Source organism: Ciconia boyciana, chromosome 14, assembly GCF_034638445.1.
Source record: "Ciconia boyciana chromosome 14, ASM3463844v1, whole genome shotgun sequence".
Lineage (NCBI taxonomy): Eukaryota > Metazoa > Chordata > Aves > Ciconiiformes > Ciconiidae > Ciconia > Ciconia boyciana.
Window position 1 is genome coordinate 12,143,655 of NC_132947.1, and position 27,848 is coordinate 12,171,502.

The window sequence follows — 27,848 nt, forward strand, 5'->3', positions numbered from 1 at the left end:
GAAGGGGCATCGTCAGCACCCCCCACGGGATCCCAGAGCATCCTGACTGGGGGTCACAGGGGACAGACAGCTCCTCCAGCATCTGCTTTTAGGGTTCGTGAGGCTTTGGGGCTGTGCAGCTTGTGGGCAATCCCCAAAGGGACCCAACCCTAGAGGGAACACACCTTTCTATGGATGGTGACACAAGGTTTGACTGTGTCCCCAAGGGAAAAAGGAGGCTCAGGACAAACTCACCAGCCTCCTTCCTGTTTCTCCACATTCTGGATGATGGCGTTTTTGGTGAAGGTGAGCTCGTCCTCCCGCTGTGCCTTGTAGTCGAACAGAGCTTTGACTGCACACTGCAACGAGGAGGGGTCCCATGAGGCCAGGCAGAGGATGGACACATGGACAATGAGCCCACGGGATGAGAGACCACCTCCCACCGCAGACGTGTTTGTTGGGGGGGGTGTGAGGCACGTTGTGTGCAGGCAGCATCCAACCCTGCTGCCAGAGGCTGCCAGACCCTAGTGACCCTTGCAAAACAAATCAAGGCCCCCATTTATGCCAAACCAGGGGTCACAAGTCTGGTATGGCCCTGGACAGGCACGTCCCTTTGGGCCAGAGCCACTGATGGGTTTAGTTTGGAGACTTCAGAACAAGAGTTCTTTCAAGCATTGGCACAGGCTGCCCAGGGCAGTGGTTGAGTCACCATCCCTGGAGGTATTTAAAAGACGTTTAGATGAGGTGCTTAGGGACATGGTATAGTGGTGGTCTTGGTAGTGTTAGGTTTGGACTCGATGATCTTAAAGGTCTTTTCCAACCTATACAATCCTGTGATTCTGTGATTCTGTGAAGAGGCAGCCCAGCCTGGGAACCTGCAGCCTGCAGGCTCAGCCTAGAGCATGTCTTCCTGCACGGTCTAGAAATGAGTGTGCAAAACAATACAGCTCTTGGAAAATAAAGAGACACTTGCTAAACCCTCAGGGCCTCCAGGTTGTTTCATGCCAAGCAGTGAGAGCGTACCTTGAAGGTGGGCATGGGGTTGGCTTCCACGTAGAACCCAGGATGGCGTCCCTCATAAAGGGCTCCGTAGTCTGGCTCCTGTGGAAGCAAAGGGCCAGTGGTTACAACGGTGGCTCTGCAGGAGAACAGGTCCCCTACCTTGGGGGAGGTAGGGAGAACGCCCCAGGGAAGGCACAATGCCAGAGATGATGTTGCACCCAGCAAACAGATGCCCAGCCCACACTCCCTGCTGACCTGGGTCAGAGGGGCAGCAATAAATCTCACTCAAGCCAGTAAGTGCTTCCAACAGGGCATGAAGCCCCAAGAGACTGTGAAGCACAGAGATGGGTCACACAACACCACCTCAAGGCACCAGCTCAAAATTGACCTGTCCATCATCCTTTGGCTTAGCTCTTCCAATGGCTGCCCACACTCACCGCTGTCCCTATCTTCTCCAGTGTCTCCTCATTGATGGGGTACCTCAGCTTCATCTTGCGGTACAGTGGGTGCTTTTCATAGTAGCTGATCAAGTCCACCAGGCTCTCGAACTCGGAGTTGCCGAGCAGCACAGTCTGGCCCTCCTGCTGCACTCGACAGTGCTTGATCTTCCCTTCCGCCCTGGCAGGTGGAAAGACAGAGAGAAGTCCCTTGGTGCCTGGCAAGAGAGGGTCTCTGCCAAAATACAGACAACCAAGCAAAAGGTGCCCGCGGGCTGGCTGCTGAGCACAGCCATCTCCCATCAGAAGGTGGGAGATGGGAGGAGGAGCAGGGTCCTAAAGGCTCCCATGGGGCTGTAAGGCTTATCCAGAGCCATCCAGGAGAGAGAAGAGCTCTGGGAGGGCTCACGTCAGGCTCGCATCCCCTCTCCTGCTGTTTCACACACTGCAGCATCCCAGCTCCACCTCCTGCGCCCACCACCCTCCTCCCAGGGACGCACCGGAAGGAGATGGCGTAGGAGCTGGGCTCGCTCCTCTTGCGCACCAGGAAGGCTCCGTCGCGTGGCACCCTCATCAGCATGTGCTCAGCTTGGGCCCGGGTGAGGTTGGCGTGGTACCACCTTTCAGGAAAGACATGTCACTGTGCATGGGTCTCCACACATCCGGCTCATCCCACACCTCTGCCATGCCGTACTGTTTCCCCTCCAGCCCATAAAAGACTCCCTTGAATCCTCAGAATGAGGACAGGGAGTCCTCGTCATACATGTAATGCTGCAACAGGGCTGTCTTCTCCTTTCTGTGGGACAGGCAGGAACAGAGCCATTTGGTGACACATGACATGGGCGAGGGCATCCCAGCCAAGCCCAGTACCTCCTTGCTTTGCACTAAGCTTCCAAGACAACCAGCTCCATCAACAACGAAGCTGGCCAGCATGGCTGCTGCGACACAGAGAGCTCCACGGGGAGCAAGTGGGGACCAGAGAGCCCCAGCAAGGAAGGAAGGACTGCAGCAAGAGCTGGGAGGGTTTCCCATGGGGTCCCAGCTGCCCAGTGGACATGACCCACCCTCCTCAAACACACACTCACTCCTTGCTCTCATGGGCATTGGTCTGCGGCACTGGCTCCGTCAGCCTCATCTCAAACTCGTTGCACCTCAGCGGCACCTCCTGGTAGTGGGTGATGAGGTCGTAGAGGCTGTCGAACACCAGGTTGTCCGTCAGGAAGAACTTGGGGCTGCCGGCATCCTGCCGCGAGTGGATCCGGCAGTGCTGCACCTTCCCGTTGCGCCTGTGGAAGAGGGAGGGGGTAAACCAGGGTCATCTGTGGAGATTTTGCATCTGCCTCAGGCACACCTCCAGCCCGGACACGGCATTCCTGTCCCACAGGAGAGCCATCGTGCAAGGGTCCCAAGGGACTTGACCCTTCTGCACTGGGACAGTGAGTTGACATGATGCTGGGGCACAGAAAAAGGGGAGAAACCTGCTCAAGGACCACTGGGGAATGGGGCCCCACCACTGAAGATGGTATTAAGATGAAGACTACCCCAGGAGCGACACCGAGCAGCGGGCTGGTGCCTGTGGCCCTCACCAGAAGGAGAGCGTGTAGTCTCCAACAAAGGTCTCGCTCTCTCTGACGAGGAAGGAGCCGTCGGGGGCCCCCGTCTCGATGCAGTACTCTGTCAGCAGCCGCTCCGCGATGTGCCGCCCGTCGCGTCCTGCTCCCAGCTTGCCGTGAAACCACTTCTCCGTGGAGTGAAGCTCGGTGCTGTTGCTCACCTGGCAGAGGGAAAACCCACCGTCTTGGGTTACTGAGGGCAGGCTCGGGGTGCCGGAGTCTGCTCTGCTCGGGGGTCTTCCAACCAGGACCAGGGACTTTCTGAAGCAGCTCCCACCCTTCCCATCACAGGATCTCCCCCTGAAGTCAGCTGGCAGTGGAGATGGCTCAGCCCCTTGGGCAGTCATGTCCTTTCTCTAGGGGAACAACTCACCGTCATGCACGGGAGCCCTCACCTCCTTTTGCTCTTCCTCGTCCTCATTTCCTTGGTCACTGGTTGTCTCCCCAGAGTAATAGATCTTGCTGCTGGTCAGGACAAAGTAATGCGGGTTCCACTCCTGCAAGGAAACAAACTCTGGGCAAAAAGACCCCCTGAGGAAGCACCAAGCTGGCCCACCACCCATTGTGGGATCTTCCCTCCTTGATCAGCACAAGCAGCGAGGGGTGATTGGGTTTGTGAAGGACAGTCACTGACAACACTGATTTCAGTGGAGTCACAGGAGCTTCCAAGACATTTCCCAGATCCGAAGCATGGGTTTATCAGCAGCAAAAAAATGGCATGTGATAGCTCTTACATACAAACTGGCTGCAGGTCACACTGCAAACACCCCAGCACGTATTAAATGGAGATGACAAAATGAAGAGCAAATCAATGCAAAAAGAAAACATTCGGCATGGATTCAGCACGGGGGATATCAGAGATGAGGATATCAGAGATGGTTATCCAGCTTTACCACTGCACTCTCCCATTTTCCAAAAACCTGTTTCGATCGCACGTGACTTTGCCTGACAGATCCTCAGCAAAGCAAAGCAGCGGAAGAAGTGGACTGTGTATAAGCAAATGCACACAGTAAAATGAATGCTCGGCGCTTTACAAAGGAGAATGCTCGTTTAGGTGTGTTAAGTGTTGTAGGCACTTGGTAGGAGGCAGGCAGGTCTAGAAACGCAGGCCATCGCTAGGACTTACTGCAGCAACAGACAACAGGCTATACGGATTACACAAGAGCAGCTGCAGTGCATCAGCCCAGAGCTCCCTCTAGCTCAGCCTTCTGCCTCTAACAAGGGCCAACAGGAGATGCCTAGGGAAGAGCACAGGAGAGAGCCAGCATAAAAACTCCCCCAGCCTTCCGAGACTCCTGAGAAACAGGATGGACCAACGGCCTCTTAGATCATTTGCACCACAGCCCTTCCTTCCAGCACCACAGAGTGCCTTACGGAGTTACCGCGTCATTTATGGAGCCCACAGAGCGGGGCCAGGGTGACAGTGGCAGAGAGAGACGTACGTGATTGATGGGGTCTTCCAGGTAGAGGATCCCGTTCTTGATGGAGTTGCTGATGTCATTCTCTGAATACATTACGGACGTGGGTAACTCCTCGTAAGCACTGCCCTCTGCCAGCTTCTTGTGCTGTGGGATGACAGAGCAGGTCAGGCACCGTGAAGGCAGCAGGCACCCAAAAAGCAGCACGGATTTCCTGGTGAACAACACTAAAACTCCAGGTCTGCTGCAGTGGGTTCCTCCAGACTAAAAGGACCAAGGTAAGACCCATGCCACAGAGATCATCATATGGCACTAAAGTCCCACCCTTTCTTCCCAGAGGTGATTCCTGCAGCAGAAACACCAACATCCCCCAAGCTCTCAAGAAAGTCAGCACCCAGCTGCTGAGCTCTTTTCCCAGCAGCTCCTCTGAAGCAAGAGAGCTTTTTGTCTCCAATTGTTTTAGCGTGTTTTTAGCATCTCCACTTCCAACCCTGCACAGCCAACCAACCCCTTCCAGAGGTAAGGAGCTGCCCTTGGTCCCACACCCTCACCCCATCTGCCCCCATTCTCTCCACCTAGGAGTCTTGCTGGAGAAGGGAGTTCACCTTGATGAGAATCTTCCTCTTGAGCTGGTTTGGAGAGGGAAGGCCGTCAGCAGAAATATCTACTGGTTTGGTCAAGAGCATGTCCCCAAAGACTTTCTTGAAATTCTGAGCCATGTTCCTCTGCTGAGCAATGCTGCAGTGGTCTTCAATGGACAGAATGACAGGGAAACTGGGAGAAGGAAAAGAGCTGTCAGAACCAGCATGGTGTCTGGATGGAACCAACACCTTCTGAGCTCCGTTTCAAAACCTGGCCTCTGTGCCCTCAAAGAGCAGTTTGCATCAACAGCGATCTGTGCTGTCTTGAGCATTCAACGTGACCACCCTACAGCAGGGTGTCCCCACCACTGCTGGCAATGCATAGAGTGGAGAAGGGCTGGCAAACTACTGGGGTTTACCCAAAGCCTTCCCTCCCACAACTTTTTTCTGGGAGAAATCTCCCTTTGGCTGGGAGACACAACAACATGCTTTCTTCCCACCGAATCCCAGGCGCGTGGTCTTGTGCCGGATCTCCGGATAAAGGTGGGCTTTGCTTTGCTACAGCCCTGGCTCTACCCTCTCTTTGCCTTCCTGGCAGCTCTGCTAGCTGAAGTCCGGGTCCCTGCTGTACTCACTCGGAGGTGACAAAGGCATGCTCCTTGATAGTGACCAAGACGTCAGAGAACTTGATCTTGGTGGTTAAGGTGTGTCCATGGTAGATGACTGGCATGCCATCGGGACCGTCCCAGCAATCCACTGAAAGAGACCCACGGGGAAACTTAGCCCAAAGGCTGGAATATAGGCAGGACATGGACATGAGACAGACGGAACTACGTGCTGCTGGGAACCGCACTGCATGGTAATAAAGGAGCGAGGTGAAAGTCCAGATCTTTCTGGGGGACCAAAAGCTCAGACATGTACCACCCAGTCCCACAAAGCAAACGACATCAGCTCTTTCAGCACATCATGGTGACAATGCTGCCACTGGCACGTCAACCTGCAGCCCTGCCTTCCACGCAAAGCTTTCCCCGACCCCCGCAAGCTATCGCGATGATGGCTCCGGGTACTCACGTTCGATACAGCGGCATCCCATGCGCAAGCAGCGGGCGTACGCCTCCAGCGAGGACTCGCTCGAGAACTGATCCCCCGTCAGATACCTTTCATGTGAGAGAAGAGATCAGCAAAGCAACATGCTCACCACATGTGCGGATGTCTGCTGGGACATTGCAGACCTGCCTCTGCGATGTAAGGAACGGCGAGAGCGACGTTCCTCCAGACCTGCCATCTTCCCCAGGTGAGGGGTTCAACTCTGCCCCTACTGCAAGGGGCTGCAAGCACTACTCTGAGGTCCAGCCTTGCTGCTGGCTCTTGAGATAAGCCTCAAAGAGCGATATCAGCGTTGGTGCCACAAAGAGCCCCCTGTACCAGGCAGAAGCAGCCCGAGAGCAGGGTTAGACCAGCTCTTGTAGGCAGATGGGAGCTCGCTGCCTGCCCTCCAGGCTGCTCTGCTGGCTTAGGCTCTCGGTCCTTTACATTTGGGCTAAGGTGCCGCCACTGCATCCCATAAACAGGGAGCCCAGACAGAGCCTGTCTGCAAAGAAAGCAGTTCCCGCAAGATTCTTCTGGCAGCACAGAAGGAAAATGGCCAGGTTTTAATCACATCTGTCCTTAGAGGCTGTGGAAGATGACATTGCTAATGGTGAGAAATCGCCAGAGTGACAGCCCGGGACCCGAAAGCACAGTCTGTGCAGATGTGTGCTGCTGACAACACCAGAGCAAAACACTGATGGTTAAATGATGGCGGGAGGACTGGGGCACCAAGAGGAAGGGCTTTGATGTACCCCGGGTTGGAGAAGTCTACTTGACCCATCACTGCGACTGGGCAGAATCAGGAGAATCCCACCCTGGCACAGGGGAAGAGGATGCTGGGAGTGGACGGGTGGAGAGAGCCATCCCCTAGTCCTTACGTGTTGTGTGAGGAGGAGATCCAGTAATGGGAGAGGGGGTTGTTCATGTTCTCCAGACACACCATGTCCAGTTGTGAGTTCCAGATGCTGTTCTCTTTGGAAAACAGGAAGGTGAGAAACTGCTCAGGAAGAAACAGAAGTGTGTTAATGATGCGGAGGAGCCGGGTGCTGTGGTTCAGCTTCACACACATCTCACCCCCCATGTCAGCAGCTACCAAGCAAGTAGCTATTTTCTAAGCTCAGCACAGACTGACCAGAGGCAACCAAGACAGCACACAGCTACCTGACGCAGCGTGCTCGAGTAACCACAGCTTAGGCATTGCCACCTATCCTCTGAGCTGTGCCAGATATCTGTGTACAAATCCTTTGACCCAGCTGGAGACAAATTAATTGCTCTGCATTTTATTTTGCAGCTTACATGGCAGGCAATAGCTCACTAAGGCCATGTGGGTCAAGAGACCTTTGCGTGGTAGTCGGTCCAGAGTGCCAGTGACATGGTCATCTCCGGTTGTTTGTATTCTTTTGTTTTCAGGTCTTCTTGCTTTGAAAAGATCCTTACATGCCCCAAAGGGGCATTAAGCCAAATGCAGCCCCTTTCCTCCTCCAAATGAACTGCCTGACGAGTGCTCCCAGCTGCACACATTCAGCACAAGAAGAGCCCAGAAGTCATTCTCTTCACCAACCAGCTCTGGTGCAACACGGTGACCCACCACATTCCTCTCGTAGAGCAATGCAGTTTGCAGGAGCTGTGGTCCTTTAAGCACCACCACCCCGCAGCGAAGACCCAGACAGCAGAGCTGTCACACCGCAGCACCCATCGCACTGGGGATGTCACACCCTACTCCACCCCGCTCCATACACGCTAGCGTTCAAGGTGTCTTACCTCGTCCAGGGAGAAATAAGGCTCGTCAATCTCCCTCAAAGGGTCTCTCAGAAAGTTGAACATGAATTCCTGTACCTGAAGGGTATCTGCAGCCCAGAGCTCCTGCAAACCCCAAGAGAGACATAAAAAGAAAACCATTTCAGAAAGTATTATTCAAAACCACATGCAGCTCATCCGGCTAGAAGCTTTAACCGTTAAGGAGGCAGTTTTTAATGCAAGACCGTCTCTGCCAGAAATTCAACTGTCAGCACAAATGCGGGATAGCACGGAACTGCAGAAATCTGCCCTGTTTCTAAGTGGTCTTCATTTTCTCAATGCCAAGCATTTTTCTCTCTGATAGCTCCTTCGCACACATCTGCCATCCCTCCTTTGGCAGCAGAAGCCAACCTGGCTTCCTTTTGCTTCTCTCTCTCCCTGGGTGTCTTTCATTAGGCCACCAAAACGGCCATGTCTCTTCGCTGGTTAACTCTCCGCTCGCTGCAGACCATGGGCAGGGAGGCGGCGGTGGGAGATGGGGAGGACAGTGCAAAGCAGGAGGCCCCATGCTCTCACGCAAGGCATGGCAGTGCTTTCGCGAGCCACCCCTGTCCTCTTGGAGAAGGACAGCAGCAACGAGACGGGAGCCTGGCAAGAGTCGAAATAAAGGGTCTGCGCAGCCCGCAAACGCACTGCTTGCGCCTGCGTGCATGCCTGAGCATGCATGCTGTGCTTGCTGAATGACCTAAGATCGCTTTTAAATGGAAAGGTCAGCAATCAAATCAATAGGCTGCTCCTCAGGAGCTGCTGAGACCTCCCGAGCAGACAGGATGGACCACGACACTTTGGCTGCTGCAAACCTGCAGTACCAGCCGAGGTCACAGGGACTGGCTAAATCTCCACTGACCAGTTCCTCCCTCCTGGGACCTCCACTCCTCTCAGAGCTTCTGCTCTTGGTCCCTTTTCTGACCAGGATGCCTGCCTGAGGCCAGGTTTACCCGCACCAGCGCTTCCCCTGCATCACCTCCTGCTCCAGGAAGGATGCGCTCAGGTTGTGGCCGTGCCAGGCAGAGCACCCCATGGCCAAATCATCCCAGCTCCACGGCAAGGCTATCCTTGGACTACCGGATCCCTACCGATACCAGTGCCTACCCCCTCGTCCCTCCCCGGGGCCTGTGCGAGCTCACCCTCTGGTACTCCAGCAAGAACTTCTGCAACTCCAGCAGCGACACCCTGAAGTGCTCAGACCTTTCTCCACCCCTGAAAAGCAGAGAGAGAAGCTTCGGTCACTCATGCAGCACATCACGACCAACTGTTACCGGCATCATGTGAGATGCCATCTGCAACCACCATGGCGCGTGCAAGCAAGCAGCGCTGCAAGAGCAGGGCGGGATGAGCAGAGCGAGCCGAGGAGGACATGCAAGGAGAGAGAGCCGAGGAGGACACGACAGCAAACACACAGCAGCTGAGATATATGTCCACATCTCAGAGCCAGGGACTGCTCCAGGAGCAGTCCAGGATCCACACTGCCAAGGGTATGACAACATGAAACTCTGGTGAAGGGCAGCAAAAATCATCAGAGGGACTGATTTGTAGAAAAAAATAGTCTGGCTTGTATAAGAGTGAAAAGAACTAAATAGCTCCAGGGCAGTCAAGGGGCGATTGTAGACAGGACAGAGCTACAGGTATCCAGAGGACATGGACTCAAGGAGGCAGGGCAAGGAACGAAGGAGGGGACTGTTTGTAGCTGATTATCTCAAAAGACTTGTCCATGAACGTACCAAGCCGCAATGGCCAAGGGCCATGCTGGGGACTAACACCAAAAAACCCAGAAATGGAGTGGGCAGTGCTGGCTGCCCTGGGCAGAGGGATGAACCAGATGGTCTGCTGAGGTCCCTGCCAACTCTCTTTTCCATGGTTATAAGAAAAAAGAGAGGAAACCATGGGGAATTACCTGGACAAGTTAACAAGTCTTTCAGTCTTTAGCTTCCGCATCTAAATTCAAGCTCTTTTTATCACGGCTGAGATGCGCACAGGGCAGCTGGCAATGGCACCAGAGGCACGGCCTGGAGAGGAGCCGGGGGAGGTCACCGTGCACAGCCCGCACAGCCCCTGGCATTGCGGCCAACCAGCACCAACCACCAGGACAACCTCTGGGAGATGGCTCGAGGTCTGATTATTTCACATAGACCAACTGACCGTTTTTGGAGGCGGCTGACCTGAGCTGGATCTCGGTGGGATGCCTGGGAGGAAGAGAGCCCTTACCGACCTGAGCTGAAGTGTCTACAGCAAAGATGCCGATTCAGAGGGCAAAAACGCAAGCAGCGCAGTGGCAAGCAAGAGGCGTGCAGCATTCCTCCTCCCTGACACGCTGCTGCAGGCACCAAAGCATGCTATGGAGCAAAAGAAAACAGCCCTTTCCCCAGCAAACACAGAGAATTATCCACCTTTCTAGGAACGGGACATCCATCTGCAAAAGAAGAAGCACAAGCATTAGGTTTGCACTCAATCTCACCAACGCATGTGAAAGCACAAACTGATCCAGAAGGTACCGGGGATAGCAAACCAGCGCTGCGCAGCTCTGCTTTCCTACAGCCACTGCTCCCACACCGCCTCCCCCGTCCCCAGCGGCCCAAGCAGCCCGTGCTAACCAGCCTAAAGCAATAACTTCTTTACTCCCTGTCATTCCTGGCCCAGAGGTAGGAGATAAAAGCTGTTAGCTGAGGGCAGCAAGGTTAAAAAGGCAATTAAGAGGGAATGCCCAGTAACAAATATGGTCTCTCCCTCCCCTTCCCGGCCCTGGAGAATTCGGCTCTTACCATTTTCTGGGCACTGAACATCAGGCTGCGGTAGAGCTGTGCAAACTGCCCATACGTGATATCCCCGTTCCTCTGCTCCACGTCCTGTGGCAAAAAAAAACCCCAGAGGTTTTACAGGGGCCACAAGCAACTCTGCACGGCCCGAGGCTCCTGCCAGGATTACCAGGGGAAAAGGAGAAGGAAAAGGCCAAAGCCTGGCCAGACTTTGCCTCCTACCTCTGCACATCTCTGCTGGGGCCAGTGGGGCCCCGTAGTACCCAGGACACAGGCACATCCTAAACCAAGTTACGTGATTCCCCAAGCTCGCCCACATAAAGGCATCACCGTGCTGATAAAAGGGTTACTGCTTACTTGAATAGTTACAAAAGGATCATTTTAATTTTTTGTTTGCAGAGAGCATCTGAAGCGCCTGGGAACTGTAAGACCCAAAGTGGATGCTCTCCTCTGGCCTTGGAGTTTAGTGCTGGTGGAAGTGGCTGGTCATCACGAGACGATGCGTCGTTCCTGGGTCTGCAGCGACGCTGGCGGAGCCAGCCGCCTGTCACTCGGTGGCAGTGGGCTGCAGGACCCGGGATGCAGGACCAGCTGGCCTCGCTGCCTCTCCTCCTGCACTCTGCCCCACCAGGGTAAAGCCCCAGACCGGAGCCAGGAGCAATGAGGGGAGCGGGGGAGGCAGGGTGGGGTAAAGAGAGGGTGCTGGCCACAAACGGGCCAGGGTGCGGCACCCAGTGGGAGCTGGCACCTCTTCAGTCGCCGCCGTGGGTGGGGGCCCTCCCGGGAAAGGCTGGGAGCCTCTGCAATATGCAAACGTGCCGTGGGAGTTTAACCACCAGCAGGTTCTGCTCAAAGGCAGGCAACAGGCTGCCGAGGGTCCCCAGCACGAACGAGGGGAGCAGAGGGGTCACACGCTCACCGTGAGTCTCTCCCGCAGGAACCTCATGTTGGGGACCCGGTAGTTGACCTGAGACAGCATGTTCTTCAGATCCTTGGCGGAGATCCTGGCTCGGCAGGGGAAAGAGGGGAAACACGTTCAGCAGCTCTGGGACGGAGGGGTCTCACCCTGGGCCCTGGACAGCACATGCACTGAGCAGCCATGCCCAAAGGGGCATCATCTGTGACGCACAAGGACGGATGCGCGACCCCAGAAGGGTGCCGAGGTTGGGACCAAAGGCAGAACAGAAGAACGTTTTCCACCCCAATGAACTCTGCATCTACGCTGCACGTGGGGAGCAGAGAGAGGTGCCTGCATCCCAATGGGAACTGCGAGCACTGCTCCTGCGAGCTCCCAACACTGCAGGGCGAGTCCCAGCACTCTCATCCCACTCGAGCCGATGCTGCAACAGGCGCTTATTGCCTACTGCTTTACGGGAATGACCGGGGAGAAGCATTTTTCAAGTATTTGTGCTCCAACATGGCTGCTGGGTGACCAAATCCCTTCCAAAACCCACTCCCTGGCCTGTGGAAGGAGCTGGAGGAGGGCAGCCTTTGCAAGTGGTTTGGACCCTGCTAATTTTATCCTAAAGAGAGGAAAAAAGCCATTTTCAGTGTCTAGCCACAGGCACAGCGCTGCCACGTCGTGCCCAGCCGCGCTCCCCAGCCATTGCCACACACCCCGCTGGCACAGGGCAGCCAGCGCGGCCGTCCTCCTCCTGAGCCCTTCACACCAAACATGCCAGTTCCTGGACTGGGGAGGGCTCCGATGCCAACCCCGAGCGGGATCCGCACCCAGGCGGGCAGAGACAGGCAGCAAGGAGCCCTGGGCCGCCCCTGCCTGCTCCAGCGTTGTTCCCCCACAGAGGAACGGCCCTGAAGCAAGAAAAAAATGCGCATGCTTTCCATCTGCAGGATTTAAGAAGCCGAGAGGTCTGCGTGCAATCATTTTCTGGCAGCTCCTGCCTTAAAAGCAAGTCCTCTGAGTCTGCCCCAGCAATCACAGATGCTGCTTTTCCCCCGCACTGAGCAAGCGGGAGCCCAGGACCCTACAGGATGCTCCCCCATCCCGCAAAGCGTAGGGCGGGTCTGGCCCTGGGAACGCTTACGGCTTTGGGGCGCAAATATAAATATGCCAGGGAAGATGTCCTGTGCAGGGGTCATGCTGTCATCTGCAGCGGTGCGGAGGGGCAGCGTGAACCGCGTCTCTTTTACACTCTCCCCTGGAAACGGGGTGATGTCAAATGACACAGAAAGGCGGAGGGATGGAGGGAGCCCCAAGGAGAGGGAGAAACCGGCTGGTGTCAGGCGCTGCAGAGACGAGGGCCTCCGCAGCCGGCGGGACACAGAGCACCCTTGTTTCTGGGCTCAGAGCCGCGAGGGGCCAGGATGCACGCACGGCCAGAGCAGGACCTGGCCCCGCTCCCGTGCCGTGCCCAAAGCCAGCACTCGGCCGGCCGAGGACCATGCACACAGCGTCCTGCTGCTCGCTGGCAGGACAGGAAAAACAAAAAAGCTGGCAAATGGCACCAGGTCCCCTTCCCTCCCAGCTGTATGAGCCACAGAGCCAGCAACACGCTCTCAGCACGAGCAGCAGCGCTGGTGTCTCCCCCCTGCACCTCCACCGGCCCCGGCAGAAGTCACCCCTGGGGCTCAGGGTGAGCGTTTCGGGGAGGGGAGCCTGCTCTTTCCCTTCTCCAGCACACCCAGCATCCATGGCCACGTGCAGGGTGCTGTGCAATCCCCAGGGCAGGGGGGTCCCAGCTACGGGGTCCTGGGTGACGGGGAAATGGGGCGATGTGGAAGGGAGCGAGCCAGGAGCGCAACAGTGGCTCATGAGAAATGCCCTCACGCGTCAAGGACCATGGCATGCAGCAGCTCTCGTGGGATGCCTGACAGGACACCCAGAGCCCCCAGGGCCACCCAGCAGCAATCCCCCCTTGGCGAGAGGCTGAGACTGCAAAAAAGCTCTTGGAGAAAGAGCAGGAGGGGCTGCAGCAACAGAACCGGCAGTAGGTGTGGGGCTGGAGACCCGCTGGAGCCAGCACCCGGCGCTGGTGATGCTGGGCTGTTTCACAGGGAGGTGTCGGACCGTGGCACCGCTCGTCGATGTGACGGCACCAGGAGAGGCGAGGGCAAACCCCGTAAAAGCTGTGACCAGCATTTCCCTCTGCTTCGGTAGGAGGATGAGGTACGGAAGGATTTTATTTACTGTGTCTTAAAGTGTTGGAGACCTTGGATAAACAGCTTGGTAGTATTTTGAGACTTGAAAGTAAAAACCAAATAAATAAACTAATTTCTTCTATGGAAGTTTTTTAAGGTTTCATGACAAACAGGCCAAAGGACAGATCCAGCCCTCTCACAGGGGATGAAAACATTCCCCACCCCGGCCTCCAGTGCTGTAACTCTGCTCCCAGCCCCGGGCAGCTCTCCTAGCCAGAGGTGAAACGCTCTCCTCCGCAGCAGTTAGGAAAAAAACCCCAGCATCCTGTTATCCTCCTCTTTCCACCTAACCTCCCTTGGAAAAACAAATACCCAAAGGCCCGGCAGCCAGTGAAAACAGCCAACATCTGCGGTGTGCTGGAAGGTATGCACAGGCACCCAGCCGCGAGAAGGCGGAAAGGAAAGGGCTCCGGCGCAGGAGATGGGGCGCGGGGCGAGCGTGGGGTACACAAATGCCAGGAATGATTTCTTCAGCTGCCAAAAACCTGCCCATTCTGGAAAGGACCGAGGACAGTTTGCAAAAGAAGTGTTTTTAAAAAAACCACAACTCACTGTTCCCTTTTCAAACCCATTTCCAGGCTGAGAAGCAAAAGCAAAGAGCCCAGCGACACCAAAGTTAATGCTGAAATGCCTCATACGGGCAAAGACTGCATCCAAGAGATGTATATGCCCCATAACTGCTGCCTCTACTTTGCAGAACACACATGTGTGCTTGTAAAATGGGGAGACCCAAAATCTTTCTGCATTCCCCCTCTATTGCTGTTTTGCTCCTTTCGCTGCCTGGGCTGGAGCAGCAGCTCTACTAATTAAGCAGTATGCATTGAAACCTCTCCCCTTGGTTGACAGGTAACGAATATACTGTATTTTGCTGCCTTAATTCTAAATCAAAGAATCATAGAATCGTTTAGGTTGGAAAAGACCTTTAAGATCATCGAGTCCAACCGTTAACCTAGCACTGCCAAGTCCACCACTAAATGCTAACAGAAAGATGATATTAAGAAAAACAACAACAGGCTGGCTTTCAGCTCTGCTGACCATGCCTCGGGCAGATGAATCTATACATGCAATCTCTTTTGTCCTGTTGGGATGCCATTTCATCAGTTTTACTGTATAACCAGACGATAAAAAGGACCAATTTTTTCCATTTTTCCTGCATTCATCCTCCAAAACCCCCACGCAGCCACCCCTGCACCTGCCTCAGTGCTCTCCATTGCTGAAATAGGAAATATTACACCCAGTCACCAGTGAAAACCAGTACACCGCGTATAAAACCCAAGCCTGGATCTGAAAGGTTTGCGGCATATGCAGAGCAGCTGCAACAGATTAAAGGTGCCTCTCCTTCCCTTTCTGCTTCGGCGAGGGTTTATCCCTCCTCCGCAAAATCCCCATGCACCCGACGGTGCTCTCGCCACGCCACAATATAAATCATTGCAAAGGCAAAAATGTCCAGTGCAGCGGGATTTCCCCAAAGCAACGCACTCCCGCTCCGCTCCCAGATGCAGACAGGTTGAATTTAACCCCCGGCTGCCCAAGAGCGGGACCATCTGCCTGTCCTGGCTGTCACAGGGCAGCATGCTGCAGCTGGGAGGGAGGGACACAGCAGTGGGGACCAAAGCGGGATGAGAGACCCGCTCGCTTCTCGTGATGAGTACAGAGCGGTGATTTTTGCCTGCCAATCCACAGGACGGACCTGTCTGACTGCGGTCGCCCACGGCTCCCCAGCAGCATGTCCCTGGCACAGCTGGGTTTGCGGGGCGGGTTTCTTGGCAGAAGCTTGCTTCAAGGCTGAGAAGGACGCCAGGGCTCAGGGTGAAATGTGGAAATCGGTAGCAGTGTGAGATCAATGGCATCAGCAAGGACCGAGCAGAGGATGCTCTGGAGCTCAGAGATCCGCCCGGTGCTCTGCAGTGAGCCCTGCCTGGGCACCCGGGCACATAAAGGGGGGACGCAGATGGGAGCCAGGTGCTCCACCGCAGCCGCGGGGCACAAGCTGAGCGATGTCTCCAGCACTGCCCTCTCCGGAGCAGGACTGGAGGAATCCCCCTGCCCCAGGGGAGCACAGTAATGTGAAAACCAATGCTGAAAGGTTAATGGGCTCAGTTAACATCACGGGGGAAAAGCGTGTCCTGGGGATGAAAGGAGGCAAATAACAGCACCTGGGGAAGAACAGACTGGCAGCCGGCGTGCGGCCAGGGAAAGCAGGTGACAGCAGCAGCGGCAGAAAGCAGCGCGTGGTGGAACTCGCCTCCTCGACAGGGAAACGTCCTTTCCCTTAGCTCCTCATGATGGGCCATGGCCCAATTCCCTTCCCTTATCTTCTCATGACGGGTTCAAGTGTGACATTTCACCTGCGAGGACATCACTAAGCATTTACCCAAGAACCCCACAAGCAGTGGCCCTGCTGCAGCCCATCAGCCTAGAAGCCAAGCAGTGGGATGATCCATGGCCTCATGGACCTCAGAGGAGGAGAATAAACCAAACAGGGTGGAGACTAACAAACACAACCCAGGTCAGCCCTGACGGGGTGGCCACAGCCACTTGTTGGCTCTTTGGTGTCTGCCTCCTCGGGCGATGCCAGCTGGGGGTGAAGGTGTTTCACGGCTACAGGCTCTCAAGGTGCTACTGGGTCTAAACAGCTGCGAAATAGGTCAGGGAAACATGACGATATCTTTATGCTTTTTTAATGGAGTGAAAACCAGCCAGGGAAGTACTGGGACTTGAATTAAGGTTTCTTGGAAATGAAAATTAAAAACCTAAAGAACCCAACAAAAAATCCAAAGCAAAGGCTGGCGTTTCAAGTCAAAGGCAAACCTTTCCAGCCCAAACCCTTCTATGAGTGTGCATGTCTGTGCAAGCGAGGGTTTTCTCTCTTCTTACCTGTCTTCCCTGTTGCGATCCAGCGAGTAGAACTGCTTCCGGAGCCACCTAAATGGAAAGGCACAAACATGCACACACTTAGCCCAGCTCCACAACAACAAGCCCGTTTGGTTTGCTGCTGTCTCTGGAAGATGCTCAACGCCATGCCGTCCATTCCCACAGCCCTCCTTCCCACCAGAGAACTTGGCTCTGCTCCCCTTCCAGAGGCAGCCTACCCTATTTTCATGCAGGCAACATGCTCCCCTTTAAAACTGTCTCTGCCTGAAAGTGAGTCTGCAGATAAGACAAAAAAATCAAAGGTATTCTCTTCTACATGCCCCTAACACTGAACTGCTACAGGTAATACGGCTGCGCAGACATAAAAACCTCTGGTTTGTGGTAAAGCTCCTTTTCCTGCACGCATGTGAGATCAAACTCTGGCCATGCACGATGCAGCACAGCGGGTCAACGGGATGAAGCCTCTCGAGTGCAGAGGCAGGAGTGCCAGGTCAGCGCGGCCCAGAGAGGGAATGAGATGTTGTCACTGTGCTCACCTTTTTCTGTCAAAAAAGGACAGAAAAGGGAAAAAAAAAGAAAACAAGTGCAGGACAAGGACAAGTTCCTCACCTTTCAATCTGCAGGGGGGTGGCAGCCCTTAGAGTGTCTGCCACCAGCCAGTTCAGCCCCTTGATCCACATATTGACCTCGTCCTCAGAAGTGGCTGTGGAAAGTGCACAGGAGAAATGGGAGGAAGGGACACAGAAGCTAATCACCAACCCAAACCTCTTGGGACTATCCCCAGCATCTTATATCCCCTATTCCTTCCTTCATCCCCTTTCTGATAACAGCTCCCTCCCAGGCAGATGCTCTGGCTGGCTCCTCTCCCTGCCGAGCTCCTGCTCCCCTCCCGTGGGCTGTACGTGGCTGGAGGGACCCCTTGCCCCTGCACGTCACGCTCTCTCCTCCCTTCAGTGCCCGAGAGCTGGGGTGGCTATCTTTGTCCCCCGGCAGTAATGCTCTGGCTGGCCTGGGTGACAGGCCAGCACCTGCTTGGGAATGCGTGCCAGCTCCTCCATAACCTCCCTGTCAGCAGCTCCATCCTTCCAGAGGGCAGAAGCGCCGTCTCTGTCCCTGCGTCCCGCAGCCCTAGCCAGAAGGCAGATTTGCCATGGACGTTAAGGAGTCAGCATGACTGCCTCCATCAGTGCTTGTCTACGTGGGTTTAAACAAGACACAAGACTGCGTACTGTTAGCAGAAAAAGATATTGTCCGTCAGCTGAACTGCAGCCAGTGATTACGAGCCTGTCCTGCATCTGAACAGGAGGAGACTCAACAACATAAACTTCCCCTCTTTCAATAGCAAAACAGAAGGCTGGGTGCTCCAAGTCCAGCTTAAGTCAACAGACAAGGCATTGAGGAAAGCGGAGACCAACACCTCAGAGGTAGCGAGGCTGCGTGAGCTACCGTTTGCTACTGGCAACGTGTTCTCGCTCAGAATTGCAAAGCAGAAATGAGTGAGGTTTTACCACCTCATGCATAGGGCTGGTTACCACAACGCAGCTGATGAATGCCAACATGCCAAGCTGAGATAAAACACTTGATTTCAAGCACACATTTGAACTAGGGGCTTCAGTTCACCCAACTTTTGGGTTTACCAGACTAATTAACTGACTCAACTAGGGGTTGAACACGTATCCTTCAGGGAACCGGTGTCACCTTCTTCCAAAGACACCTCCTTGGTGTGGCGAAAAGAGCATGAAAAAGGGATATGTTCCAGCTCACTCATGGAAGGATGAGTTGGAAGTTTGGGTCCTGTGGTGATGAGGTGCCTGCCCAACCCTGCCTTTGCACAGCCCCGGGGCCACGAGTGCTTTACCTTGCAAGCTGAGGGTCTTCAGACGGAATTCCGTGCCATAGAGGACAACAAAGCAGTGAGACTGGTCCGGTCGGAAACATGGATCCTCCTGGTACCGGTCAAAATCACGTGAGTTTTTTCCTGGACGAATCTCTTTGATTTCACGAATATCCACTAAAAGAAAGGGAAAACAAAAGGGGAGTTCAGGGAATAGCTTGACATTCCCATGAAGATGGAGGAGAAGGAAGGGCATGGATAAAGCGGTGTTAGTCATCTGAAGAGCTGGATTACCACCCGTTACGCGACGGCAGACCCAGGCATGCCTATGGCACTGGGGTACCAGGCTCTGAGCAGCAAACTGTGTTTCCCGGCTATGCTGGAAAGCAAGGACGGGACGGCTGCCCCGGCCCAGGCAGAGAGCTGACAGACGTCCGAGGACAGTGGGCAGGTGCTGGGGATGGTGCCTTGTAGAGGGACTCGCTGCATTCAGGCAACAAGTGACCATCACGGCAGCCTCCCCGTCCTCTCCTGCCACCGCTGATGGCAGGGGCTGAAAAGACAGCCAGAGCTCTAGCACAGCACCGCCAGTCTGGTCCTCAGCACAGCCACGAGTGCTCAGGTCCTCCCAGAGAAGTTAAGTTGCCCACACTTCTCATGTTTGACAAGCCCTTCAAGAGCCCCAGCTTGCTCCTCAACCTTTCAAAGCAGCACAGAGATCTTACCACTTATCTCGCGCATCTCTCTTGCCACGCCGCATGTGGCTGTGCACGCACACAAGCCTGTAAGCCCCTTCTTACTGGTTCCCTAGGAAGCCTCCCCAGCCACCACCTCCTATTTACTTCTGTGTCCCCCAAGAAGGGTTGGACGTCTCACCCGCGGCACCCCCAGGCACGACGAGAAGAGAGCAGCGCTACCGCTACTGCAAGCTCCTTCGCCCTTTAGCTTCACACTTCATGCTTTCCTCTTCCTCCACCCAACATACATCTGCAAGCTGCACTTTTTTTTTGTCTTTCAAGACAGCAACTTTTTTTTTTTTTTAAAGAAAGCTTTTCTACAGAGGTGAACCCTCTGAGGGCACAGCCTCCTGCCCAGCTGGATGAAATCCTGTTTGCAGCTATTGCATCTTACAAATGCCATAGATTTAAGATCCACTCCTCTCCAAATTAAAGTTAGATACTGAAACTTGAGTTGATTCTTGGTTTAAACAACTTGATGGTGCCCCTGCCTCCCCCCTCCCCACTTGCACCCTAAATTATGTCTGTATTTTCTGGCATCTCCCCCCTGCCCCATTAGCATCCTCCCAGCTCCTCTGAGCACAACCAGGGCAGACCCTGCCTTCATACACGCACCATCTTCACCAAGAAAACTCTGTCCTTCCCTAGCCAAAGAAGGATAAAATGTTTATCACCTCTGGGTAGTGTTCAGAAGGCCACAGAGGAAAGGATAATGCAAGGACAACCAAGCTCAACCTCTGGAGATCCAATTGTGGTGGATCTGCCATGGCTCTGGAGCAGATTCAACTGCAGGAACCCCACCGTGCTTCCAGGCAGAATCCCCCTCCCCACCTCACTGCCAAACACCTTCCAGGGAGAAAACATTAGAAAAAGCATGAAAACAGCCAAATCTATGGAGATCATTTGAATTACAGACACCACCAGGGAGGTCTGGTATCAACAACCTAAACATATGCAAGGTGCTGGTCAGAACTAGAGCCGAGGGAGGTGGGATAACAGCTCAGGGCTCCTACCTCTCACAGTCACACATAAAACGAGTCCCATGGACTTTATTTTTTAAAAAATGTCTTCATTTTGAACCTGTGGCAGCAGCAGTGGGGGTTATTGTCGGGGGGCAAGCCCAGATTGCAGAGGAAAGCTCAGAAAGTTGCATCTCTTGCCAGATGGGAGATGGCAGGGTCCTGGGTCATGGAGCTGGTAATTCAGTTGGACAGCGTGTTACCCTGCGCGGGGCTGGGGCTGGTGACGCCAAGGAGCTGTGCTTATGCTTATTATCCTCATGCACATCCATAATGTCAACATGCTTCCTCCAGGCAATGGCTGAAGAGGGCAAGATGAGCTGCAAGCAACCAAGCCATGGTCAAATGAAACCCCCAGACGGTGCCCACCAGATGATGGCTAGGGCAGGGCAGGCAGCACCACCATCACATCAGGCTTCTGGGACACGGGGACAGCATTGTTCTGAAGATATTCCTTAGGTTATAGGGCTGGTGTCACACCTCAGCAGCTGTCCCTGGTGGGCCAACCCAAAGATGACCAAGCGTAAGGCAGCAGTGTGACCACAAGGGACGGCCCAGGGTGGCGAGAGCCGACCCAGGCAGGTCCTGGCAGCGAAAGGCAGGGCAAATCCCGGCGTGGGGCTGGTGAGGAGGCAGACCTGCCTGCCTACACGTGTGGGTGGTGAATCTGATGGTGCAGCTACAACATCATCCTGGCAGGTTCAGCTGTGGCTTGTGGAGAAGAGGAGCAGATAACTCCAACCAGCTACGTCAGAGCTGTGCTCCTCTGCAAAGGGCAGCTGTGAGCATGCCGGAGCACTACATGCCAAGTGAGGAGAAGGAGCTGAAGAGAAACTGGTAAGGGAGCATCTCACAGCCTCCCTCCCCGGAGGAAATTCTGGGAAAGGACTCTCATTGCCATAAAACAACGAGAAAACAACAACAGCAACAAGAAAAAAAAAAAACCAAACCCAAGAATCTTTGCTTCCTGGAAAAATAGTTTCTTAAATGCTCGGGGGAATCAAATAACAACATTTCTGAGTCACGTTTCCAAAGCAGATGATGCTTCTGAGCAATGCGGGACGAAGATTACTGCAAACCTGGCGTGTAATTCATCCCAATTAAACTCCACTTACTGCACTCACTGTGGATCGACTCGCCTTTCATTTCAATTTACTGCAGTTTAAAACTAGACAGAAATGTGACCTGCTCATCACCCGCAGCAGCAGCCGACAGCACTGAACAGCATTGCGAGAGATGATGCTCAGTGCAAACGAACACCACGGCAAACCAGACACAGGGCTTGACTTTGGGGAGACTCACAAACCCTACCCGAGGAGCGCGGGATCCTCTCTTGGCAGGAGACACCGTGCAGCACCATGGGTGCGCATCTGGAGAGGACGGCAGCCTGCTCATTGCCTGACGCAGGAGGTATCCAGAGTGACCACTGCAATAACCCTCCAAAGCTCATCAACTCGGGACAAGAGCACAGAAAGACCCATTTCCTTGGGGCTGCAAAGGGAGGACAGACGAGCTCCCTAAAATAAGCAAGGGTGTGACTTTTTAAAGGCATCACCTACCCTTTGGAAATGAGCTGGCTGGAAGTTCAAACGTTAGCGTGCCCTGCTGTAACCTGCCCATGTGCTCACATCCTTAGTGACACAGCATGTTATTTAGCCCTTAAAAAAACATATCACAGTTAAGGTCTTTGCATCCAGGACATGCACAGCAGGGCTGAAGACCAATCCTGTCTTTGAAGGATGCAGGGCTTGACCAACACAGTGGGAAAGAACTGGCAGCTGGGTTTTCATGGTAGTTTACCAGGCAATAACTACTGAAGGAAGGTGCCAGAATATTAATGGCCTTCCTTTGCATCACGCTGCAAGCGTCTCGTCTCCACTTCAGGATGCCGCAGCGTGCTAACTATGCCCTGCACTCACCTCTCGCTGCACGGAGCACCAGCGGGTTAGTAAGTAAGACAGAGCTATTGTTCCAAACTGCATACCTAAAATCCACGCAGTGGAGAGAGCCCTGGAGCAAGCAAGGCACTTCTCAAAGACAGAAGCACGCAGGGAATTCCTAGGGTGAAGGGCAGCCTCTGCGAGGACGACGCGCCTGGAGGGAGCGGGGTAAAAACCTCCAGCCCACACATGCTTGCAGCTGCTTGCTCATCTCTCTCATCCTCCCAAACGTGCCTGCATGTGCTGGGGAGAAGGCGGTTCACGGTTTGGCTTGTGCAGCCCTCTTCTTGCCGCAGAGCAGCAGATCAGCCTCTTGAACGGCACTGTCTCCACTGACTCGAACACCTTCCCGGCCCCCTTGCAGCATGGAAGGAAATGACTCTCAGCAGGAAGCACAGCAAGCACAAATGTCACCATCCCGACCAAGCAAGTGCCGAAACGCTGCTTCCCTGCCCCAGCCCCTGCCTCTGTCCCCCCCAGGCCCTCCCTGCAGCACCCCTCTGCCAGCACAGGATGGGAGCCACCGTGCGTGGGGGAAGGAGAGATGAAGGCGTCTCGCTACACCCGCGGTCTCGCTGGAGTTTTCTCTAGCTGATTTTGCTCGTGTCAGTGCCGTGAGTTGCTGCAGGTCCTGAGGGTAACCCCAGCTTTGCACAGCACCAGCCAGGGCCGCTGCCGCAGGAGCGCACAGCCGAGCGGGTGGGTTTTGCAGCCTGGGCTGAGCACTGCTCAGCCTCAGCTTTGCTGCTGGCAGGAAGGCTGCAGGCAAGCTTGCGACCAGCTTGCGGGCCTGCAGGCAATGAAGGCAGAGCCTACAAACCCTATCTCCCCTTGCCCTCCCCTGGCTCGCACTAACTCCTCTCTCCCACGCCCAGGTACCACTCTCCCCATCCTCCTGCCTGTCCCCACCACCGCCGGGGCCAGGCACATTATTCCAGACAATAAACCAAACTCCAACCCGTAACTATTTCCACCACAGCGTGCAAAAGCCCCAAGTCAAACACAGCCATCTCCGCGCACCCCAGCCGCCCTCCTGCCCGTAAACAGGAAACCCGGCGCCCGTGCCAGCCTCCCTGCCCTCCCAGGCTTGGGCCACCTTCGTCTTTTAATCCCCCCCAGCCTGCTCCCACCGTGGTTGCTGCAGCAAGTGCCACTGGCTGCAGATCCCACGCACTTGGATCTGCTCGCCAGCGCCTGCGTTTACCCGGGCAGAGCCCTGCGGCTTTGCAAACCTGCAGGGAGGGTTGTGGGGGGAGCCCGGATCCCCCAGGGCAGGCAGGCAGGCAGGGGAACCTGGCAGCCAGCCTTGAGCAGGGAGTGGAAATTAAAAAGGAGAGGGCAGACGAGTAGAGGCGAGCTGGAAGCATGGCAGAGGCTCTCCACGAGTGCACTGAATGGAGAACTGCAGAGGGCACGCTGGAAATGACATCTAACCACGGCTCCGCCGCCCTCTGCACCAGCAAGCTCCCCAGGTGAGTGGTGGCGCGGGCTCCATGACAGTGGCCCATGAGTCCCACCATGGGTCCGCACCGTGGTTCCTTGCTGGGAAAGACCTACCAGGGATGTGGCCACAGACTAGGGGACGAGCACCTGGTGGGGCCCCGGCACCACGGGTCATACGCGTGCCCAGGCAGAGGAACAAGTGGCAGGTAATCCAGGATGAATCCTTCAAAGGTAAGCACCCTGTCACCGAGGTGAGCCACATCTCCTCCTCCCCAAGCCACCTGCTCCCAGACCATGCTGTGGAAGGCAGCAGTCACTGCAGAAGGTAGAAACTGGTCTTCATCCCATGCGGACAGTGGCAGGAGGAGGAAGAACTTGGTGCCACAGCAATAGCAGAGGTAGAAGGAAGCTCTCTGCTGGAACATAAACCCCCCTGAGGTCAGGCAGGGCTGAGATCTCAGGGCAGGGACCAGCAGCAAGCAAGGGCAGATGAGCAGCGGATGAGACAGGAGGCCTGGAGCACGCTGGCCGTCCTCCAGCCCTCCCAGGCGGGTGTGCAGGCAGCAGCCAGGAGAGGCTCTGGGAAGGAGGCAGCAAAGCCCATCCAGCCTGGAGATGCTCTAAGCTCCTCACATGGTTCCACGTTGCACGCTGAGCCGTGCCGCGGCCGTGCAAACAGGTTGTGCCCTTCACAGCCTCCCAAACTTCCCCCCAGCCTACCACCAGCAGAAAAGCTTGGCCCTCCACTTGCCTCTAGCACTTAAAAAAAAGGACATGGTCACATTTCTGGGCAAAGAGCCTTCCCTTCAGCAGGAGCGGGTTGCATCAGAAAGAAAAAGCTGACCCCAGATCCACCCCCCACATCATTTAAGAAAAAAAAAAAAAAAATTACCCTCTGGTTACATGAAAACCAGATCCACCCTTGAAGTCATTTAAAACCGAAATTTCATCCAAGCCTTGTTTAACCGCTGATGGATAGGGTGTTGTAATGTGTAAGGATAAGGACACCCTGGAACGGACTCGGAGGGTTGCAAAATCTCCACCTCCAGAGGATTTTTGGAAAGTTGTAAAACTGATTAAATAAAAAAACAAAAAAAAAGCTGACAAAAAGAAGGTTTAGCCCAGATTACCTTCCAGGATGGATTTAGCGGGGACAGCCTCCAAGAAAACACCCAGCCCCTCGACGAGCATGGCTCAGGGCAGTGCGTCTCTCTGGGGACAAACAGTGCAGTGACAGCCACATGGTCACCCCCAGCCCAGCTTGACCTGCTGGCTGACATGGCCTGATCCTGCCCCGGGGCAGCAGAAAAGCCTCCAGGCTACTCACTCTGGCAAAGAAAAAGAGTTTTTAAAAAAAAAGTTTGCCTGCTATTTAACATTGTGGATCCCACTGAGCACAACCCTGTGGTCGGCCCTAGGCTTCCCATCACTGGAAGGGGTGATGGGCGGTCAGGCCCCAGGGAAAGGCTGCCAAGGGACAAAGAGGAAAAAAAGGCACGACTCGTGCATGTGGGTAAAAATAAGATAAATCTATTATGCAATAGCATGGAGAACAAAGTAGTGCCATCTCTCTCTTAGTATTTCAGTGGAAGCCCCCTGAAATGGATATTCAGGCCAGCACTAGACATCAAGAGCTGCAGGAGTCTGGAGGAGGAGTGCAGCCAGCCTTCTCCTGCTGGGGTTCACCAGCTGGTTTATCACCCTGCGAGCAACCCTGCCCAGCCCGGGGCTGCTCCGCACCCGCTCAACGCTTTGGATTTGCTAACTGCAACCAGACACCGCTCAGCAAAAAAAAAACCAAAAAAAAACCAACCAAAAATCCCCCATGATTTCAGGGGAACGGTCGAGCGTGCGCTAAGTGCTTTGCTGGACGGGGGCCAGAGCCTTCAGCACCTTGCAGTCTGGAGCCCCGTCGCCTGCCCTTCGCTATTTATCAAGCCCCTTCTGCCTGCAAAGCTCCAGGCGAGCCTGGCTTTTGTCCCCACACGGACCCATCCCCACGTCCACCAGGGATGCCGGAGGAATCGGGCAGACAGTAACTATCTGAGCTTGAATTTGGCTGGACTGCAAAAATTAAGGCAACTCTTACAAAACGCACATTGCACCCATAATGAACGCAAAAAGTGGGGTCCCACACTTTATATCTCCTCTGCAAGAAGCAAAGCGGAAACCCCAACCGATTAGAAACATATTTCAGAGGGAAGAGCCATGTGTCTCTCATTAGTATAGGTTTTCAGAGTGACGATAGCTCAACCTCTCAACCCCAGAAGCTTCCCTTAATAGAGGAGACTAAGGCAGACAGTGTAACGGTGAATTAAACGTCTCTGCACAGAGACGCGGTGATGGGGTTACTGCATCCTCCTCCCAGCCGCACTCGCTGCCGCGCCTGCCATCGGCGTTGCTGTGCATCAGCTATCAGGTTTCTGAAGGACAATCCCATGCCATTAACAGATGGCTTATCCAGACAGGACAACAAGAAACCAGCTGAGGCCTCTAATTTGACCTTACTACTTTTTCAGAGGGAAGGAGGCATGGCTGAGGCATCCATGGAGGCCAACATAAACACCAAACCAGCAGACCAGCAGTGCCCTGTGCCCCAGCGAATCCCTCGTCCTCTATGAACTAAAAATGGCCATGCTGCCCTTTTAGTGGGGCACCAAAACCCCTGGAAAAAGCTCTCTCACCCCCACTGCTGTCCTAGGGAGGGACACAGCCGCCCTCGTGCTCAGGGGCCCGTTGGGTCCCACTGCTCTTGCTGCTGCAACATGCAGCTACTTCTGCCTCAGGAAAGATGCAGGGAAAGCTATCTTCCCCTCCAGACCCAGCTCAGTTGTGTCTCAGGTTGCTCCAGCAAGTTGCTTCATCTCACCTGCTACCTGCATCACCAAACAGCAATTTTTGCTCCGAGCCACTGCATTTTGCTAGGAAGCAACTGTCACGTTAGCTCTACCCCAGAAGCAGCAACATCCGTGCAGAGAGCACCTCGGGAGAGAAGATACTGGGAAAAAAAATAGCTCAGTGGGCTGAAGATGGGACAACAGGAAGCTCCCAGTTAGCCAGGATGACTGGGACTAGCCTGGATCTCGACTCAGATCCTGGCTCACCTCTCAACGATCTCCGTCAATCAGCGCAGAGCAGGAGGATTTGGCAGAGAGCTTAAACGCCGCCCTGGGAGCTGGCACCTCTGCCCAGGCGCCGGCAGCGCGCACCGGGCAGCCCACGCGGGGCACGCAGGGACGTGCTGGCTGCTCCGCGCAGCTGCTCTGCGGGCACCGGAGTTTCCTGCCCGCGCCTCCGGCTGCCGCTGCCTCCGCTGCGCCCCTGGGCCACGTGTCCTGCGGCTTCTGAGCTCCAGCTCCTCCCTCCCCTGTCCCCCCCCAGAATCCTTATCAACTGCAGAGGAAACTAGGGGAGATGTGCAGGGAGATTAGGAGATGCTACGCAGCTGGGGTCGGAGAAGAGGGTCGGAGAAGAGGATGCGAGGAACCGCCCTTCCCTCCTCCATCCCGTGCGCCCATGTTGCATCACCCTGCTCCTACACGGCACTGTGGACCTCTCCCCAGGCTGACCCAGACCTTGCTGCTCCACCAGCTTAGCCTCATGCAGGTGGCCTTCAAGAGCTCACGAACATCCTCCCGATGCTAGAAGCAGAGGTAGTTGTGGGCTGGCAGCTGCCTATCCTGTATCGTCAGCACATCTCTCCTGCTTACTCTCAGCTGCAAGAAAACACGAGTTTAAAAAACAAAGCTGATCCCCCAAGTGAGCGAAGCAGCATGCCGCTGCCTCACCGTCTCTGCCCGCAGCCCAGCACAGACCAGGGATGTAAAGGCTGGCAGTTTCCATTCTGCTGGTCCGAGCCTTCCCAGGGACAACTCCACGCTCAGACCCACCTGGCCGGAGCCACCTCCATGCCAGCACTGCCACCGTGCCCATCACCACCGCTTGGCCCCAGCACAGCTGAGAAGGTGGCGTTGGATCCGTCTTTACCTCTGGAGGGCTGCACGGCCTCGCGCAAAGCACTCCGGCTCCTTCCCCAGCCTCCGCTGCACAGCCCCCTTGGTTGTACCCCTGGAGCTGTGGGGACGGGGAGAGCGTGTCACCAGGGGAGCCTATCAGCCCAGAGCACACTGGGCTCTGCTACAAACACCACACCAGTATGTCTATCCCAAAGCC

General features: G+C 55.0%; 1 protein-coding gene across 4 annotated transcripts in view; it reads right to left on the reverse strand.

Annotated features, from left to right (window-relative positions):
* PLCG1 (phospholipase C gamma 1) overlaps positions 1-27,848 on the reverse strand; it is a 50,408-nt gene that overhangs the window by 8,220 nt on the left and 14,340 nt on the right. For all 4 annotated transcript variants that reach the window (XM_072879226.1, XM_072879223.1, XM_072879225.1 and 1 more), the window contains exons 2-21: positions 18,561-18,713; positions 17,312-17,405; positions 16,706-16,753; positions 11,589-11,673; positions 10,676-10,759; positions 10,304-10,326; positions 9,044-9,116; positions 7,881-7,982; positions 6,998-7,116; positions 6,102-6,187; positions 5,666-5,786; positions 5,055-5,223; positions 4,474-4,596; positions 3,427-3,528; positions 3,005-3,192; positions 2,504-2,704; positions 1,919-2,038; positions 1,419-1,599; positions 1,003-1,080; positions 235-338 (exon numbers count right to left, since the gene is read on the reverse strand). In XM_072879226.1, coding sequence (XP_072735327.1) covers positions 235-338; positions 1,003-1,080; positions 1,419-1,599; positions 1,919-2,038; positions 2,504-2,704; positions 3,005-3,192; positions 3,427-3,528; positions 4,474-4,596; positions 5,055-5,223; positions 5,666-5,786; positions 6,102-6,187; positions 6,998-7,116; positions 7,881-7,982; positions 9,044-9,116; positions 10,304-10,326; positions 10,676-10,759; positions 11,589-11,673; positions 16,706-16,753; positions 17,312-17,405; positions 18,561-18,713 — 2,254 coding nt within the window. The remainder of the gene's footprint in view (positions 1-234; positions 339-1,002; positions 1,081-1,418; positions 1,600-1,918; positions 2,039-2,503; positions 2,705-3,004; positions 3,193-3,426; positions 3,529-4,473; positions 4,597-5,054; positions 5,224-5,665; positions 5,787-6,101; positions 6,188-6,997; positions 7,117-7,880; positions 7,983-9,043; positions 9,117-10,303; positions 10,327-10,675; positions 10,760-11,588; positions 11,674-16,705; positions 16,754-17,311; positions 17,406-18,560; positions 18,714-27,848) is intronic.